The sequence below is a fragment of the Gastrolobium bilobum genome, unplaced genomic scaffold, assembly GCF_033153095.1.
Source record: "Gastrolobium bilobum isolate Gb01-03AN ecotype WA unplaced genomic scaffold, APGP_CSIRO_Gbil_v1 utg51465, whole genome shotgun sequence".
Lineage (NCBI taxonomy): Eukaryota > Viridiplantae > Streptophyta > Magnoliopsida > Fabales > Fabaceae > Gastrolobium > Gastrolobium bilobum.
The window spans coordinates 39,676-59,698 of NW_026899040.1; the positions used below are offsets into that span (position 1 = coordinate 39,676).

Here is a 20,023-nt window from a genome sequence, read left to right on the forward strand (position 1 = left end):
GGCACAATCATATTTTTCCTCCATGCATCAAGCATCTTATTTGTCTGAAGAATCTTATTGAAAAGATTGGTCAACCATTTTATTGCCACATCCCCCAGGCCTCTCCACACTTCAATAAGGACACCATCAGGTCCCAAGTCTTTATTAGTCTTCATCCTCTTTAAAGCCTCCTGAACTTCATGTGTATTAACTCTGTGCACAAATCTTCTATTCAAATCATCATAAGCATCCTCCAAGTCCACCTCGCTTATATCGCCATCCCCATTAAACAGCTTGTTGAAGTAGTTCAACCATCTTTTATTTACATCTTTATCTCTCACCAAAAGTTTTTTATTTTCATCTTTGATGCATCTAACTTGGGTGAGGTCTTTACTTTTTTTATCCCTTATTTTTGCAAGTTTATATATACCTTTTTCACCATCCTTGCTCCCAAGATTTATATACAAATCGGCAAAAACCTTGCCTCTAGCTTCTCGCACTGCTTTCTTTGCATTTTTTCTCGCCAATCTAAGCTTTTGCAAGTTCTCTTCACTGGGACTTTTATGCAAAGATCTAAAACATTCCTTCTTATGTTTAATTGCCTCTTGCACCTCTCCATTCCACCACCATGTTTCCTTTATATGAAATCCATTTCCTTTGCTTTCTCCCAACACCCTCATTCCCATATTCTGAATACACTTAGCCATCTCATTCCATGTTACATTTGCTCCTCCATCAAACTCCCAAGGTCCTTCGTGCAACATTCTTTCATTGAACTCTCTCTTTTTTTCCTCCTTAAGCTTCCACCATCTTATACTTGGGTTTTGAGCCCTCTTCTCAATTGTAAGTACTTTGTTGAACCGAACTTCCAGGACTACCAACTTATGTTGCGTAGCAACACACTCTCCAGGGTAGACTTTACAGTCGACACAAGAAGTTCTTTCTTCTCTTCTAGCCATAAAGAAATCAATCTGACTACGATTTTGGCTACTATGAGATGTGATTAGAAGTGACTCCCTTTTTCGAAAAAAGGTATTCGTTAGCATCAAATCGTAGGTATTGAGATATATAGTCTCACATTGGTTGTATGTGCAACTAATGTGGAGTTTATAAGGTTTTGGGCACTCTCATCCTTTGAGCTAGCTTTTGGGATGGTGTATCCCAAAGTTCTTTACATGAAAGAGAATGAATCAACTGGCTAACAGAGATTAAATTAAAAGGAATGCCAGGTATATAATAAACAGAACCCAAAGTTAAAAGGGGAGTTGGATTGTCATTGTCAATGGCATTCTATAAGATGGTCTCTGTTCAAAATCTTTATTTACGTTATACTTATTATTGATGCTGAGTTTGGTAAATTTTCTTCATAGAAAGAAGTAGCAACGATAATTACATAAAAAACCTTAAATTAATAAATAAAAGTGAGATAAGTGGGGGTAAATATATAATTATTTAATTATTTAATTTAAATGGGTTGACCTGACACTAACATGACAATTTTTTTTGGGTCACGTATCATGTTCGGGTCATATTGGCATGTCGGTGTTAAAAATTGTCACTCATTCTTTCTTAGATACTTCTATATGCCACTTCGAATCTTATTTTCTTGTATTCTACTCCATGTATGATATACATCTTAGATTTTTTGGCATGCTTCCAAATGGAATATGCTTTTTTACTGCGGACGTTGTTATCTTCGTGATGTAGAATTTATTTAGGATTTACTAAAATTCTCTCTGGCTAATGGCAGGTCCATGAGAAGGAAGTCATAGGAGTCACTCATCATCCCCATAGGAATCTTGTTGCAACTTTTAGTGAAGACTGCACGATGAAGTTGTGGAAGCCTTGAATCTTGTCTGCTTTGAATCTATTTCTATCTTAACATAAATGAACATCTGTGTAGTTTGTGCAATGTATATTATTTAAGAGTTTAATTTTGATGTATTGCTAAGTGAAAAATCTTATACTGTCGTCCAATGATGCGTTGCCGCAACTAATGAGATGTCTAATTGATTAAATGATGTGATTATTGTGTGATACTATCGGGTGATAGTGTAAATTTTTTTTACACTTACTGCCTGTTCAGATCAAATTCATTCTTTTAATTTTTTTTCTTTTGTTAAAATGTATGTAAACATATAGGTGAGGATCATTACCTTAATTTTTTTAAAAAAAAAACTAAGGGTGTCAATTTGGAGGCCATGTGTATCTTCCCTAGAACCTTCCTTCGAAGGATGATTGTAGTAATCAATAACCAATACAAAGATTATTGACTTGGGTTACTCGTGTATCTAAGATCACTAAGTTACGGCTAATTTAGGCGGTTGCTTTTTAACATGGCACAAAAACGGATAAAGTATTAATACTTCTTTAGTCGTGGTTATGTCTTTCTAATATTCAGGACTTCCCCATGTATATTTTTTTACGACTTTGTTACAAATAATTATAATTTACTTTCATGGTTTCACAAGTAGTTACATAATCAAAACAAAATTTACATTGGGAAGGGAGTTTAGTTTGGATTTTTTTCAAAAGAAAATTTCTTCCAAAATGAACTCTACGTAATTGTCTTAAAAGTTGTCCCGATAAAAATAATTTTGACAATTGATTAATAAGAGAGGAAAGTTCTTGTAATTTATTTTATAATTTGTTTTTGTCCACTTACTTTATTATAATTTTTTTCCGTCCAAAATTACTTCCCATATTATTAAAAGTTGGATTAACTTGTCTATGGGAATTAATATGCCTTTGTTAGTGCACCCGGAAACATGAAAACATGGAACGGCGGTTGAGATTCAAGGAGCGAATAAAGAGAACTATAGCTGTAATTTAGGATAAAAGGAAAAAGCATGTGATTGATATAATATTAAATTCAAATAAAAATAAACTACTAGTGTTTTTGGTGAAGTTAAGTTTGTATCTCTTGAAGGGTGAAATATGTCACTATGGAGGTGCTCTTAGAGGCAGTATGGATAGAAATTTTTGAAGCAGTCACCTTGTATATATCTCAGATGTGATTGAGAAAAGGGAAATGTGACATCCGTACAACGACTCTATATTTTGGCATAGAAATAACTCATAAATTTAATGGATACAAAGTGTCTATTCAATATATAGGGGGATTATATATAGGTGGGAAAATATTCCCTCATGATAAGTGAGAAAGTGAACCATAATCGTTTTGCCAAAGACCTCACTGATGTGAGTGAAGTAGCGCACCACCAATGTGTATGATGGTAAGTTGTATTGGGGGTGAGAGATACTCTACTATGAGGGGTCTATGACTCTCACTTTATAGAGGCAGGGCAGTGACCCCTTAAATAGGCCTGTAAAGGCCATCCCGTAGACCAAGGTTGTGAGGTCAGCCCAGAACAAAAGCCCTCCAATTTGGTAGTTTGTGAAGTCTGAGTGCCAAGATGTATAAGAACTCTATTTTGTCATCCGTAGTTTGCAATGTTTAGCCTTTGTATAAGTTTCCAGTCGACGTTTTCTCGTTGTCTTCTGGATGTTCTTAATCCGAGCAACATCATCAAAGTTTTTTATTTGGAGTCTTCTATTTTTTGAAAGTAGCCTTTGTAGCCCATGAACACGCAAGAAAGGAAAAACAAAAAAAAGTATGCGAAAGAGACAACCTTTGTCCACCTAAGATACATGCAATAAACCTCTTAACCTTAACATCCAATAAACACCAATGATGTAATCAACACTTTGTTCATATCCAAAGAACCACACATTTTTGTTATCTTCTTCTTTTGGGAAAACTTTCATTTTTGTGGCTTCGTCTTTGTTGTGCTTTCGCCTTAGGACAATCTATCAACTTAGAAACTTTCAAGCTTTCTTTCTGTATTCTTCTTTGACTTTTCAAGTCTTCGAGTTTTCCTCAAGTAACTGTGCCTACACCATCTTTCACTTCTTCAAGTAACTTCCTTACAACTTTGCTTATTGTCTTCGAATTTTTCTATTATTTGTTGTATTATGTTCTTTATTGTTGGTTTTAGGGTAGAGTTGTGTCGTATTGCTTTGTTTGAGTTGGTGTTCTAAGAATGGTTAAGTTGGAAGAGTTAGATCCTTTACAGGTCAATGTCATCAAAGACCTTCAACACCTTGTGGAATGCCGTAGTAGGATCATTAACAAGATTGTAAGGGAAGCTTTTGAACCTTCTAGAGCAAGTAGCTAATTTGAATTTGGTGAAAACAGTAGCTGCATTCAAAAGGTTGAGAGTGTAGTAGTCTAAGGGCTCCTCCACCTGAGGAAAGGCCTTATGGCAAGATCTCGTATCTCTTAGGTTTTTCTGAGAAAGAGGTCATGCCCATTCTTCCTCCTTGGTGCCCTTAAGGGGTTCTTCTAGAGGTTGTCATGGTGGTTATATGGATAGGCCTCGTCAGCTTGATGGAGAACTAATACCACGTATAAGGCGTACTATGCTTTGAGAATGAGTGTGCAAAAGGTATCTCCTCAATAGTTATTTGGGGAGTCTTGATTAGCTTTGATCTGGCTTGGAACAAAAGTTTTGGAAGCATTTTGATGGAGGGTGATTCCAAATCTATGTTAAGTCTGTTGGAATCAGGTTGTGAAAACCATATACTCTTCTTCAATTTGGTTAGGAGAATTCGGGAACTCATAAATAGGCCTTGGAGAATTGCGACAACGTTTTCTTGGTCCAGTCCTTCCATAATAATCCTGCATAGATGGATTGGATGGAGTTGCCTCAGGAACTCTAAATTTAGTCTTTATATGCTTTCCCTTGCTCCTAAGCTTTTCCATATTAACTTTTGGCTTGCATTCCTCATACTTCTGGTGGACTTCCTTCTTGTTCCCTTCATCAACTTCCTTCTCAGCAATGTAGAAAACTTGGTCCCAGGTTTTCTAGTCAATTAACTAACTCTTTTGTTTGTGCATTTAAAACCTCAATTGAATCGATGTCTTTAACTACCTCGATCAATAGATCCTCATTGAGTAGCTCTGAGGAGTGAAAAATGTCTACAAATTGATCTTCAATAGTGAGAGGTTTCATTTCCTCAAGGATCTTCTCTAAAATTGCTTCTTCTATTACATCGATCTGAAAGTAGTCTTCTTTGTCTTCGGGAAGCTTCATAGCCTCAAAGAAATTGATGGTGACCTTTTCATCATTCATCCTCAATTCTAACTATCATTGCTCCACATCAATTAATGCTCTAGCTGTGGCTAAGAAAGGTATTCCCAATAAAAGGGGCATATCACCTTCTTTTTCTATCTCTAAGACTATGAAATCAGCAGGGAAGATGAATTTGTCAACTTTGACGAGAACGTCTTCAATGACCCTATTTGGTCTTCTCAAAGATCGATCAGCATGTTGCAGGGAGAACATAATGGGCTTTAATTCTGAAATTCCCAAAGACTTCATTACTAACAATGGCATGAGGTTAATGCTTGCTCCAAGATAGCATAATGCATTGCGAACATTAATGTTGCCTATCGCAATCGGAATGTTGAAACTTTTTGGATCTCTGAGCTTCGGTGGGAATTTATTCTAAATAATAGCATTATACTCCTTTGTAAGAGTCATTGTCTCAAATTCTTGCAACTTATGCTTTCTAAACAATAAATCTTTCATAAACTTAGCATAATGAGGCATGTTAGCTAAAGCTTCAGCAAAAGAAATATTAATTTGCAACTTTTTGAAAACATCTAAAAACCTGGCATATTGTTGCTTCTAAGCTTGTCGCTTGAGCCTCATGGGATAAGGAGGTTTCTCAAAATGTGAGAAATCTCATTGCTTCTTTTGAACTATAGGAGGCTGCTCCTTTGCTTCTTCTTTGTCTTCTTGAGTGTGCTTATTCTTGTTTGTAGAAGCTTCAACTTTCTCCTTGTCTTGCTCCTCTTCATTGTTGAGCTCATCATCTAATTTTTTCCGCACCACCTTTGGCTTTTCTTGAGGTGCAATTAACTTCCCAGTTCTAATGGTGATTTCCTTGCAATGTTCTTGCAAGTTAACCACAGTGTCACTAGGGAAAATGCCTTGACTTCTTTCAGTTAGTTGTCTTGAAAGTTGCCCAATTAGACTCTCCAAGTTTCTGATAGATGCATCTCGATTCTTGAAGGAAGTCCTTGCCTCTTGAATGAATGTACTTGTATCACTCCTAAAAGCATCAGTGCCTTGCAAATAGTCAGTGGCGGTCCTGGTTAAATGCATTAATGTCTTTTCCAATTTAGAAGTTTTGCTCTATGGAATAGGTGGAGGTTGCAATTGTTGTGATGACTTCCAATCAAAACTCACATGATTCTTCCATTTAGAGTTAAAAGTATTCCCGAGAGCATTATTTTGATTTCTTGGAGGATTATTCTGAGCTCTCTGATCATACCAGACTCTATTGACTAGAACTGGATCTGCTCCTATAAGTATATCACACTCCTTAGTCTCATGCTCTCCTTTACAATCAAATATTTTAATTTTAGTTTTCCTTTATTGTTTTTAGTTTGTTCTAATAAGTAGGAGATGTTGAGCTTAGTACCCTGATAAAATTTTTTAGGTAACCTTTCTAACCTCTATGAAATTCATGATTATGTTCTTCCTAGTATGCGCAGTAAGTTGTTATTTTTGGTGATGTTCTAGATTCAATTTGATTGCTGAGGACAACAACTTATAAATCTGGGAATAGAGGAATGTGCAGCATTGTTTGCTACACTACGAGGTTAGTTGACAAGTAATCCAAATTTTACCTTCTTGCTTTGCTATTTAGTTTGGTTTTTATACAATATTCTTGATCAAATTTCATTTAACTATCTTGATTGATTGTCCAACTTAAGCGTAAATAGTGAATTAGTGATTGAAATTCTAATTCTCGTGAGAACGATCTCGTACTCAGTATATTTTATTACTTTTACGACCGGTGCACTTGTCAAAGTCACAACAGTGATAACTCTCTAAAAGAGAGTTATTTTAGGCTTATATGTGATGATTTGTGTCATACTTGTGCATAATTCTCTTGATTTTACATGATTATTGCATGAATTTTATATTTTCATGATTTGAATGAGAAATATGCTAAGTGTTGATATTTGAAGATAATTTGAGTGTTAGAACCATTTATTGCATTTGCTATTTTATTGTAGGTTAGTGTTGTAGTATCGAAAAGCAGTGTTGTAGCATTGAAGTTGAGGTCAGCAGTGCATGTGATTGACATCATCATCAGCAAGCTATGGACCCAAGCCCAAATTAATGGAGGGAAGCTTCTTAGCACGTAGACAAGTGTTCTAATCTGAATAATCACTCATATATCTCCAAGAAATCCTAATCAAATCTCCAACAAATCATATTTCACAAATTCAAATCAAATCTGAAGTATATTTGGAAAGATTTGAAGAAGATATGCAGCAGCATTTATGCTCTGTCCCTGATCAGCGCTGCAACAAAACAAAGTTGTATCTTCAATCATATCTGCAGCAACTAAGGAAAGAATCTTCAAGCAAATCAAGCAAGCAGTAGCTGCAGCAAAACAAAGCTATATCTTCAATCATAGTTGCAGCAAAACAGAGCATATTTGAACATGATTTGTAATGGATTTGAAGAGCTAATTGAAGCCCAATTCATCAAAGTCTATAAAAAGAGGAAGCCTACACACATCAAACAGGTTAGAGAGTCTCTCTTTGAGGCTGGATAGCCTTTCTTTTAGAGAGAAGGTGGGCTTTTGGAGGAAATCCAAGTCGTGAAACAATTAGAAAGATTTTGAGGGTTTGTTGAGAGAGATCCAACAGATCAAAGGGTGAAGCTAGGGTTTGATAGAGAGATCATTGAATCCGGTGGATCCCTACACTATTCCGACGACTGAGATACAGTGGATGGTGGTGGAGCCCACGGTTGCTGCGAGAGCAATGCTACAACAACGCCCCTGTTTATTTTATTTTTGCTTTATGGAATCTTTATCCCTCTTTGTTGTTTCTTTCCACCCAAGTATGAGCTAAATTGTTAGGATTAGGTGATAGAGTACCCTTATTGTGATGTAATCAATTTGCCTAAACTTTGTTGCATGATTATCCTTTCAGTTGTTTAATAAAGTGTTAAATTTTCCCTAATCTTGTTAATTCATTGAGAGAGAGTTACAAGGTACTTAGGATTTAGGCTATAGAGATATAGGTGAATCTGAAAGTTACTAAATATTGTGGTTTAACTAAGTAAAATTGGTTAATTGTGAGTAGAGAGATCATTCACACCACAAAATCATATGAAACTTGAACTTAATGATTTATAACTATGTTGGCCATAGAGATGTGGGACTTAGTATACATGTATGGTTGGTGAGAGCCCTTGCATGCATTGGTGTTCTGATTACTGAATGAATGATTGTTGTAGCATTGTGACTGCATACTGGTGAAACTGCAATGTTGGGGAAATTGATCTCAATCTACTTTATTACTTGATTTCTCTGTTCTTGAGTGCACTCTTAGTTTATTTTTACTTTGCTTTTAGTTATTAGTCAGTAGTTAGTGTTACTTTAGTCCTTAGTTCTTAATTCATAAAACTTTCATAAATATTGTTACTTTGATTGCTTCACATTGATCCCAACTTTATAGTTTTCTTCGTGGAAACGATATCTGGACTCGCACATCCACTTTATTACTTGTGACACGTGCACTTGCGTTAATGTGTGATAGATAAAAGGGTTACACAATTTCACAACAAATAGCAGCATTGCAAAATGGTTTCGTCATCCTAAATCCCACAACTCAAGAGGAAAAACAACAAGCATTTTGAGTGTTACTTTGAGTGAGGTGTATTCTCCTAATTTAAGAGAGAGTGATATTGTTCTTTCATTGTATTTTAGGGAGGTTGTAATTTCCTCCACTCAGTAAAAATCTTCTTTGATCTTGCCCGCGTCTTTGTTTTTTTCTAATTAGGTTTTCCACGTGAATTTTTAGTGTCGCTTCAATTGCTGTATTTGTCGACTTCTTAATTGGTGAAATTGAGATAAAGTTAATTATATCGTTGGTGTTTAGGAAGGTGAGTGGTTATTTTAAGCCATTAATATTGGTTTGATTTAAGTAAGTTGTATTAGGTTATGAGTTCAATTCTTACTTGTATAAAAAAAATATTATTATTAGGGGAAAAAGTATATAATGTTATTTTAGACAATTTTATTTAATATTCTTCGAAACGACGTCGTTTGGAGATTAAAAAATTAGAAAGACATAAACTATTATAATTCTGAAATAAATTAAAATTATAAATACATTATAATTTTCGCCTCAAAACTATATCGTTTTAGTTAATATTAGACAAAAATTATCTAAAATAACTTTATAAAAAAACTCTTATTATTATAAGTAAGGTTATACTTATAACCTATTTTTATTTATAACATTTTACAATTATATCTTAACCGTTGATTTTAGTCAATCAATAGTTATCATTTATTGTAAATTAATAATTAATTAAAGAATTTAATTTGCGAAAATAATAATCATTGATAGATGAAAATCAACGGTTAAGATATGAATATAAAAAGTTGTAAATAAAAATAAACTGTAAGAATAACCTTCCTCTATTATTATTATTATTATTATTATTATTATTATTAGATAAACCAAAACTGATTCAGCGATTTTCCACCGTTCCAATTTTTAAAAACTTTCAAAGATGGAAGCTGTGAGAAGGCAATTGAATTGAAAACATTATGACGTGGCATTTAGCCCGGACTTGGCGCAGAGTGCTTGCCTGTTGGATATGTCGAAAACGCGTGGGAGACCCACTACGTACTAACCAGACAAGAGACAACGACAAAATTATGAACTTTTTCGTTTTACACACTATTAGTATGAGACGCGCGCATTTTTAATACAAAACGATTTTCTCAACCCAACGTTATAACTTCTAGCAATTAGCTGTCTTCATGATGTTGTTCCAACAACTCTGACCCACTTTATCTTTAGTTCATTAGTTGTTATACCTTAATTTTTGTTGTTTTTCCACCGTATAATTTCATGTATTTGTCGAACAAGACGTACATGAGTGTGTTAAAATAACCATGTTGATGTTGTGGGACTACAGACTACTGTTGGGTTATTTAATGCATTATTGCTGATCTTATGATATTTTGTACCCATTTTGTCTGTTGATCATATCTCCTGCTTTGATTGTATTGAAGTTCATGAGTCATTAGGTGAACTGTCATGTGATTTCTACGTTGGTCATTTCTAGTTCTTTACATGTTATGAGAAGCTAGATTCTTGTTTTTCTTTTCCAGAAACAATTTCTGTTCTCACATACTGAGGGTGTTGTGCTGTACCAATCTCTGGGATTTCATTCATTTAATTGGATTCTATTTGTTAGTTTTGGTGTATTGGAGTTTTGATGAAGATATAAGGACCTGGGAGTAGGAAGGGCGCTTCTGTTGCATACACGTTGTCTCTCTGGCTCTCAAGAGTTTTTTCAGTTCTGCTTCATTTTTTGCATCACTTCATGTAAGTATTTATCGCCATCTCAACTTTGTATAATCTTACAGCAGTTTACTTCTTTAGAATCAACACTCTCTGGCGCATTACACCCACTTCTGTACCCGTTGTGATTAGTCCAACTTCTTTGTATATTAGCTGTTCTTTCTACTCCTGAATCTCAAATGGGTATTTGGGATTGCAAATTCTTTATTAGGGTTTCATCTATTTTCTGGTTGATGTGGGTTTCATCAGGAGATGTTCCTGATGACCACATTCACATTCTGATAGACTGTGGATCCACCAACAATACTCAGGTGGGGGCTCGCTTATTTCAAGCTGATAATTCTTCTTCCTACTTGCTTTCAACCTCAGAGTTTATTTTGGCAAAGGCACACTTCACCCGTATTCCATCATCTTTTGATTCAGAACTGTACCAGACTGCTCGAATCCTTAAGAGTGTTTCTCAATACACATTCCGAATCAAAAGACATGGAAGGCACTGGATTCGCTTGCATTTCCTCCCTTTCAGTTTCGGAAATTACAATATGAGCACTGCGAAATTCTCTGTTTCTGCTCAAAGCATCACACTGCTCAAAGATTTCCAAATAGACACAGGTTCTTTAATGAAAGAATACTCTTTGAACATTACAGATAGCCAGCTCGTGCTCACTTTTACCCCGTCTTTAAGTTCATTTGCTTTTATAAATGCCATAGAAGTTTTATCTATCCCTGACAAGGTTATTCCTGAGCATGTTAGCATCGTGAATCCACATGGGGATGACAAGGACCTGTGGAAGAAGGCATTGGAGACTGTTGCTAGGGTGAATATGGGTAATCAAACAGTATCTCCCCTTAATGATTCTTTGTGGCGTCTTTGGGTCTCAGATGATAGATATCTTATACACAATAATCTTGTGGATTTTGTATCCAAAATTGCAGCAGTTAATTTCACGGAAACAAACATTACTGAAGATATTGCCCCACCTACGGTATACGGGACTGTGACTAGATTGAGAACAGGTTCAGATCCTAGAACTATTGCAAATGTGACATGGCTTTTTGATGTTGATCCGGGCTTTGATTATCTGGTTCGCTTTCACTACTGTGACATTGTGAATCTACCCCCAAACACTCTCTTCAACGTTTACGTTAACTCTTGGCTTGTTTCTACAGTCGATCTTGGCAAAGAAACATCAAATAATATTTTTGTGCCATATTATATGGATTCCATCACAAGGACTAGTGGCAGCCGTAATTTAAATGTTAGTGTTGGTACTTTTAGCATAAGTGAAGCATCTTCCCCTGAGGCCATTCTCAATGGGCTAGAGATCATGAAGTTGAGTAACTCTAAAGATAGCCTGGTCTTAGATTCAGAGAGAAATACCAAGACAAAAGTTGGTATTGTAGTGGGTTTAGTGACTGGGTCTGTGGTTGGTTTATTGGCTATAGTTATGGCTTTACTTCTGCTTTGCAGAAGAAGAAGAAGAAAGAGTCTCCACATTGCTCAAGAAAAGGGTGACCATTTTGCTATTAGCGAAGAGGCTAGTAACAATTATGATGGAAATGCAATTTTTTCAAGCTCAAAAATTGGGTATCGGTTACCTCTTGCAGTAATTCAACAAGCAACTAATAATTTCAGTGAAGATTTGGTCATTGGTGCTGGTGGTTTTGGGAAGGTTTACAAGGGAGTTTTAAAAGGTGAAACGAAGGTAGCTGTGAAAAGGGGATCATGCCAATCACAACAAGGTCTTGCTGAGTTTCGGACTGAAATTGAGATGCTATCGCAGTTTCGTCATCGCCATTTAGTATCATTGATTGGGTACTGTAATGAAGAAAATGAGAGGATCATTATTTACGAGTACATGGAAAAAGGGAGTCTGAAGAACCATATGTTCGGATCAGATGTATATGCACCATGCTTAAGTTGGAGGCAGAGGCTTGAGATTTGCATCGGAGCAGCCAGAGGATTACATTATCTTCACACGGGCTCTGCCAAGGCAATTATTCACCGTGATGTCAAATCGGCAAATATCCTGCTAGATGATAATTTCATGGCCAAAGTTGCTGATTTTGGTCTTTCAAAAACTGGTCCAGAGATTGACAAGACTCATGTCAGTACAGCAGTGAAAGGAAGCTTTGGCTATCTTGATCCAGAATACTTAATAATGCAGCAGCTGACAGAAAAATCAGATATTTACTCTTTTGGGGTGGTCATGTTTGAAGTCCTTTGTGGGAGGCCAGTAATTGATCCATCACTCCCACGAGAAAAGGTGAATCTAGTGGAATGGATAATGAAATGTAAGGAAAGAAGCACAATAGAGGAAATTGTAGATCCTCGCCTTGCAGTTGCAGGTCAGATAAAGTCAGAGTCACTCCAGATATTTGTAGAGATTGCCAAAAAGTGCTTGGTAGAACATGGCATCAATCGGCCTAACATGGGAGATGTGTTGTGGCACTTGGAGTATGCTCTGCGACTAGAAGGTGTTGATGAGAGATTCAACCATGTTGGTGATGTGTCCTCCCAAATGTATCGCTCAGAAACTGGATTATCTTCCATGGAATACAGTATGGGAAGCGTAGGTAACCTATCTGGTGTTTCATTCAGCAAGGTGTTTGCCCAAATGGTGGCGGAAGATATGCTGTAGATCAGATAGCCACAGCCTTGAAAAGCATTTCTTTCTCCTTTCTAGCACATCACATATGATAGTAGGTTTTGTGAGTGATTCTTTTTCTTTTTTTTGGAAAAATATGTGTCGTTTAAAAAGATATAAAATTGTGTTATTTTAAGTGAGAGAAAGAAATAAATCGAAAAAAGAAAGTAGACAAAAAAATAAAAGTGTGAATCTCATCTCTTTGTGAAAGTAAAATAACATAATTTATATCATTTAAAACAACAAACATTTTTCTCTCTTTTTTCTTAGCTCCCTTCATTTGTACAAAGCAAGCCAAAACTGTTACTTTTTGCGCCAACTTTAGTTTAATTTATTGCTTACCCTATGGTATACGAATACAGCATATGCATTGCTTGCACTAATTTCAATATTTTATGTAAATAGTCTCTCCATTCGAGTTTTTAATACCTGTCATCAAAACACGTTTCCGGAATTATGTCAAGGTCTTGGATTGTACATGTTGAGTCCTTTACAAAGGGATTCCTTTCCTTTGATGGTTCCTTGTTCAAGCCGTGTCAAATTCTTGCATGTATGTGATGGTGAACATGGTGCCAAAATAATCCAAATTGGTGAAGCAAAAGATGAAAGCAGTAAAGAATTTGAATCTATCTATAATCGATCCAAAAAAATTGAATCTAAAATTTTAAATAAAAAATTGAGCAAAAGACGTATCATTCTTTAAGGAAAAATAAATTAAAAAGTCTAACTACTTTCAACGAATTTTACTTTAATGTAATATATAAAATAAGTTTATACATATGTCATAACTCTTTTCTTAAGTAGGCATTAGCAATTCTCCATTCATGTCTACGAATTCAACGCTGCACTAAAAAAAAAGGTAAAACAAAAAAGAACATTAAAAATTTGCAAACACCGAAAAATAACTAGTGTATTTAAGTATTGTTAAATAATATGGCTAGAATAAAAATAATTTAAGAGCCAACTACAGTCTACAGCCATACAATAATTCCGATTGTGAAATTTCTTAGGTGGCGAACTTTCAAATGCTCCAAATTATAGTTAGGAGTTCGGCCCCAATAGAATATCACTGCTACATCCTCTAACCGTGACTAGTAACCTAATTTTTCTTTCGATCTACATCCCATGTTTTTATTTTTTTCATTTTTCTGTCGTTTACCTGGGCTGACTTGGGGGGGAGGGGGAATCGTGCATGCAATTTTGAAGAATCGGAGGAATTGCGCTGTGCAAAGTTAGACATTGCCGAGAGCAAACATAATTAAATATGTAGTAACAAAGACTGCATCTCCCTTCCATGGCATCAGTAACCGAACTGTTTATGTAAGCAATGATCATGAGAATCAAACCCACTGAAGAAGTGGATATATGTGAAAGCAGAGAGCCATCAACCTCGCTACCTCAGCAACACCTTCCATATTTTCCTCATATATACTACAAACGACCATATGGCAAGCCCTGCTGCAATATAAAGCAAGACAACACCAGAGCCTACCAAGATGGCAGGTCCTCCACGACTGAAAACAAAATATGTCAAATAGAGACAGATCAACAGTTTTTCTTTTCATAAAAAATAATAGAGCTTCCTCAAAATGCAAAGAAAACAAATACCTGCAGTCCCGGGTAGCAAGGAGGATGGTTAAGGCCGTCATCTGTGTGGCTGTTTTCCATTTCCCCAAATTATTAACAGCAACAGCCTATTATTTTAAGTTTCATAATTATAACTCGAAACTTCGTATATGGATCGGGGAATTGATTCAAGTGGACAGGAGGTAAAACAAACCTCTTGAAGCTTACTACCCTGGGAAGCAGCCCATTCCCTGAGTGCTGACATGGTTATCTATTTTGAAGTTACAAGAAGAAATTGTAAGACATCTGCTCTCAATACTAATACCGAGTGAGTATAGTAGACAAGGTATGATGATGCCTCGAAAGGAAAAGGAAAGAGAGGACTATATAATTAGAATCTTAGATAAACAAGTATGCTTGCACGGCTTTTTGACCCTTATAACCCTTTATTATTAATTAATTACCGATTTGACCTTGATTATAAACTATTTCAAAAATTTAACCTCCTCACAAAACATAACACCAATCTGCCCATGTTTGACCGTTGACCACCAAGCCTACCCGGGTACACCTCTATGTACCCGGGTATTTTTTGAAAATTTTTGTATACCCGGGTAGGGAGGAGTGTACCCGGGTATTGTTCTTCGTACCTGAGAAATTGATTGAATTATTTACCCGGGTAGAGAGGGGTGTACCCGGGTAAATCTTCGACCACCCATTTGGTACTTGCTATAACTGGGGCAACTTGTAGCTGATGGATATAAGAACAGATATGATTTATTTGATTTTACCACAAGTTAATTATATTTGCGGATGTGTAATTAATTGTTTCATGGTAATTTTTTTTTTCTCTCTCTTTTTTATAGCTAATGAGATAGATCAGTATTATCAAGTTAAGCATGCCTAACCAATTTGAAGAGCTTTTAGCTTTGAGAATGGATTTGGAATTTCCATACATCAACACTTTACTGCTCATCAAAGCGGTCCCTGTTCGTATCGATTATGATGGGGTCTACTTTTATGTACGTCAAAATCGCGCTCCTATATATAAATGTGATACCGGGTCTATTGGGGAGAGTGAGACGGAAAGAAAATAAAGACATGGTTCATGGTACAGAAATTTAGTGTGAGCATGCAGCTTTTCATTTTACTGGTAAATGATGAATTATCACGTTCAGGGAAGACATGCATGGGACAAGGTTTGTGGTTGTGGATTTATAGTGTTAACTGATAATTCCCTTTCTGAAATAATCATTGAAAAATATTTGTGCTTTACAGACCCAAAAAAGTTGCAGAGGCGGAGCACGTGATAGTGGGTGCCTCCATATTCAAAGCTTGGAGAAGAAGAGTGGATGGGAGATCCAAAGAGTAATCATACCCGGGTACACCCCTCTCTACCCGGGTAAAAAATTCAAGTAATTTTTCAGGTGCGAAGAACAATACCCGGGTAGACAAAAATTTTCAAAAAATACCCGGGTACAGAGGGGTGTACCCGGGTAGACTTGGTGGTCAACGGTCAAACAGGGGCAGATTGGTGTTATGTTTTTTGAGGGGGTTAAATTTTTGAAATAGTTTATAATCAAGGTCAAATCGGTAATTAATTAATAATAAAGGGTTATAAGAGTAAAAAAGCCATGCTTGCACACATGCAAGAAAATATGTACAAACACAACTAATCATGATACACAGACTCTTGGCAAGCAAATAATACACAAACACAATAATGAATCTAAAGGCCCTGTGCAGATGGTATTGGCGATCTAAATTTTAGTGCATAATCAAAAGAAGAATGCTCTGAACAAAGTCAGGTTTGTATATTCATAAGCAAAATCATAAACCACCCCCTCATCTCTGCGTGTTACATACACCTATTTTGGAAGAAAATTAGGGATTTGAGTTCAACTAAAGGAACCCTACCTCAAGCACACTAACCAGTGCACATAATATTTTTTCTTATCTGATGATCTTTATTCAAATACTTCAAGGTTTAAATAGATAATACAATCCAACCATAAGAATAACTACTCACTAACACTAGATATGCTCCACTAAACCTATGCTTTAGTAAAGTTGAAATTCAAATAACAAAACAAACAAAATAACTACCACGCTACTTAAACAACCCAACAATTCAGAAAATAATAAAACAATAAAAATAACCGTAACACTCCCTCCCCTAAAAAATTTAGATCCACGATAAAGGTAGCTTCATAATTTAACATCTCTTTTCTAAAAAGAAGATTTCAGTGTTTCAGACCACGATTTCAACTAAACTATCCCCGTGCCATATCTTGGATCTTTCTCAGTTGTTTTAGATCCACTCCCTCTATTGATGAGCTGGCCACATTCCGAAACAATCCTGGTCCTCAATGTTAAGCATGAACTCGAACATGTAAGGGAATTGTTTGCTTCATAGTAGAGGGAGACAGGCCCTAAGGGTTTTTAGGGAAAAGGGGGACTTAAGCTTTTTTTCTCTATAAAGATGGAACCTAGGGGAAGAAGGGCGGGAGGGGGGTAATCTGAAGTATTCATGATTATGCATCTTATTTTACCATCAGCTTTGGGTGTATGGCAGAGGCCTATATATCAGTTGCAATTCTACACCTAAGCACAAAACACAGTCATATTAACTTTACTTGTAACAGTGAAATGAAAAAATAATATAGAACTCAAGAATAATTAAGATTTATTTCTGTTCTTATATTGAAAATTGAGAAGTCAGCCTTAGCTTTTGTGGTTTTTGGTTAGTGATTCACATCATCAACACTAGTATTTAAGAGGTTTTACACACTAAAGGAACAAAATAATGCACATTATCAGAACATCATTGATTCAATCCTCCAGAGCTGCAGGTGGTCTCAATGATCATACTATGGGAGTGGGAGGACAACAAACACAGGAGATCCCAATTTCACACTCTCCTGATCATGCTGTTCATACATAAAACATTGGATTTGCACGGTTTTCATGAAGGCAGCTGATTTAAAGGTGCAGTCTAGAGTGATATAATGACCATTAATAATTCAGATTCCATGACAGTACTAGAACCTTGCATGAGGCTAATTATATTGCACTAAATTGCGTTTTACAAACTAAACATGAAAGAATAAATAAAATAGAGATAAGTTAATGTAAGAGAATTAAGATGCATAAGTTTGGTGGATTACATTGCTTGCTAGATTCCCAGTGAATTAAATCTTAAAAGTAATAAAAGCCTTGAAGTTGCAGATACAAGACAATAAGAATTCATTACCTCTCTACCAATTATAGTGATTGAAGGTATAATCAATAGCCAGGGTGCTTGTCCTAACACAGCAACTTCCAAAGGTCTAGTACATAATAAGACCAATGTGGCAGCAACCATAAGCTGCATTCAAATTCAGTAGTAATTAAATTACATATTACTGAGAGAAACTTGTAGCTCAAAGAAAAATAAGGAGAATTACCTTGTCAGCTACTGGATCTAAAAAAGCACCAAATGTAGATTTTAGTTTCATCTGCACAGGAAGTATATAAGAGAAAAACTGTTTAATAAATAAATAAATGTGTTAAGTTGAAGATTGGAAAATGTTGTCTAGGTTAGGTATAGGGAGAGGGAATAGAAAGAGTTTAAATAATGAAGAATAGATACCTTGCGAGCAATATAGCCATCAAGCCAATCGGTAACTGCTGCAGCGGCGAAAATACTTGTGGTAGCAGCTGTTCCTCGCCAACCATCCATGTAGAAGGCTAAGCAAAATATCAGAAAAATTATTTGATCACGTCAAATCAATGCATGTGATGGCATTGTAGCGAGTGAATCAATCAAGAATCCACAAATTGAATTGCATTACTTTGAAATTGGTAAAAATGTTAATAAAAAAAGGTAAAATAAAAATGAAACATACTGGCAACAAGAAGAGGTATCGCGGCGACACGGCCTAGAGTCAAGATGGTAGGCAAAGTAAGGAGTTTGGAATCGGAAGGCATAGAAGGTTGGTGATTCTTCGAGATGGAAAAGTCACGGCCATTGATCTCCGAACCCATTTTTTCTTTGATGCCGAACCAACCCCAATTTTGCACCTACACACAAGGGAAAGTCACAGGTGGTATGGGCCCCAAAAGTAAACCCTAACTCTTCCTTTTATATATATATATAGAAGGCCTTGTTAGTTGTTAGAATAGAAAGTTATCGTGCGCCGGGAAAATGTGTGGGGGCACAGGGTGTTATCCTCTACCAATGCTGTTCTATATTTGCGAATAGAGAATAGAAATTGGCCAACGCCAACGCCAACGACAACGCCAATGCGGTTTTGGGATTAGGAGGATCCAGAGGAGGAGTTTGTGGCTGACTCAATGTACGGACAGAGACGGAAGCAGTTGCCGTCAGTTTAAGCCTTAATAAGGGCTTGAAGACATGAATCAGGTCAGGTTCGATTTCCGCAATCAGAGGCAACCCAAAAATTAATTATAACATGTTAAATATTACAAATTCAAAAGGAAACTAAATCATAAAAGGACACATCACCCGGGCGAAATTTTCATGTCCCTCTATTTGCTACAAATTATATAATCATAATATAATGATTAATGTTTATTATGTTAGAAGAGATAATTATATCTCTTATATAGCTGTATATACATAAAAATATATAAAATTTATTTGGAGCCATGTGAAGATGAAAAAAAAAAGGGGGGAGGGGTTTGTCATATACATTTTAATCCCATATATGCATTACTCAAAGAATAAATAATATAAAATAGCACTAGTTAAAAATAAAATTAACGAAACATAAGTAAAATAAAAATAAAAACCAAAAAAAGCAAGAATAACACAAAGATGAGAACTTTTTTGTATTGCTTTTATTTTCTTTTCTATTTTATTTTCTTTTTCAATCATAGGGAAATATGATATGAGGGTTGACTATATGGTTAAAGAGGGAAAAACAAAGGGAAAAATGAATCAATCATATCTATGCATGCAATTGAAAACAACAATTTCAAAAAGAACAATAGTAAGTTTTAGAGAACAACAATCATGAGCATAGGCACACAAGAAAGAAAGAATGGTAGAAGATAAAGTTCATTCATACAGGTCTAGTATCTCACAGGGAAAATACCAAATTACACATCAACATGACAAGATCAACTACCAAATCAAGTAATCCAAGAGTCAAAAACCCAGCCTAACCAGAGTGATCCATCAAGCAACATGTCCAAGTTCTTACTAAGTATAGCTCAACAATTATCAAAAAATAAAGGAAAATCTACTTATTGAAACTCAAAGCTGAAATTAAAAAAGTAAATAAAGAAAAAAAAAAGAGGTAGAAGACTCAATGTCCTCCTTAGGGAGGATAGGTGGCATCAGTGAGCAGAATCTCTATCGCCAGAGGTTGCTTCTAGGCTCCCTTACAAAAAGATTTGAGATAATGGCCAT

At 35.8% G+C, this 20,023-nt stretch overlaps 3 protein-coding genes across 3 annotated transcripts in view; 2 read left to right on the top strand and 1 right to left on the bottom strand.

The window, feature by feature from the left end:
* LOC133286474 (suppressor of mec-8 and unc-52 protein homolog 1) overlaps positions 1-2,020 on the top strand; it is a 40,231-nt gene extending 38,211 nt beyond the window's left edge. The window contains exon 16 of the mRNA XM_061483891.1: positions 1,730-2,020. Within this exon, the coding sequence (XP_061339875.1) occupies positions 1,730-1,828 (99 nt within the window). The 3' untranslated portion in view covers positions 1,829-2,020. The remainder of the gene's footprint in view (positions 1-1,729) is intronic.
* An 8,552-nt stretch (positions 2,021-10,572) lies between these two features.
* On the top strand, positions 10,573-13,035 carry LOC133286476 (receptor-like protein kinase HERK 1). The gene has a single exon (XM_061483893.1). The coding sequence runs from the start codon at positions 10,573-10,575 to the stop codon at positions 13,033-13,035; it is 2,463 nt and encodes an 820-aa protein (XP_061339877.1).
* A 971-nt stretch (positions 13,036-14,006) lies between these two features.
* On the bottom strand, positions 14,007-18,993 carry LOC133286475 (CDP-diacylglycerol--glycerol-3-phosphate 3-phosphatidyltransferase 1, chloroplastic-like). The gene is made up of 7 exons (XM_061483892.1): positions 18,495-18,993; positions 18,239-18,336; positions 18,054-18,104; positions 17,861-17,974; positions 14,822-14,878; positions 14,650-14,735; positions 14,007-14,555 (listed from the first exon to the last, which is right to left on the bottom strand). The coding sequence occupies exons 1-7, from the start codon at positions 18,631-18,633 to the stop codon at positions 14,435-14,437; spliced, it is 666 nt and encodes a 221-aa protein (XP_061339876.1). The 5' UTR covers positions 18,634-18,993; the 3' UTR covers positions 14,007-14,434.
* Positions 18,994-20,023: the final 1,030 nt, after the last annotated feature.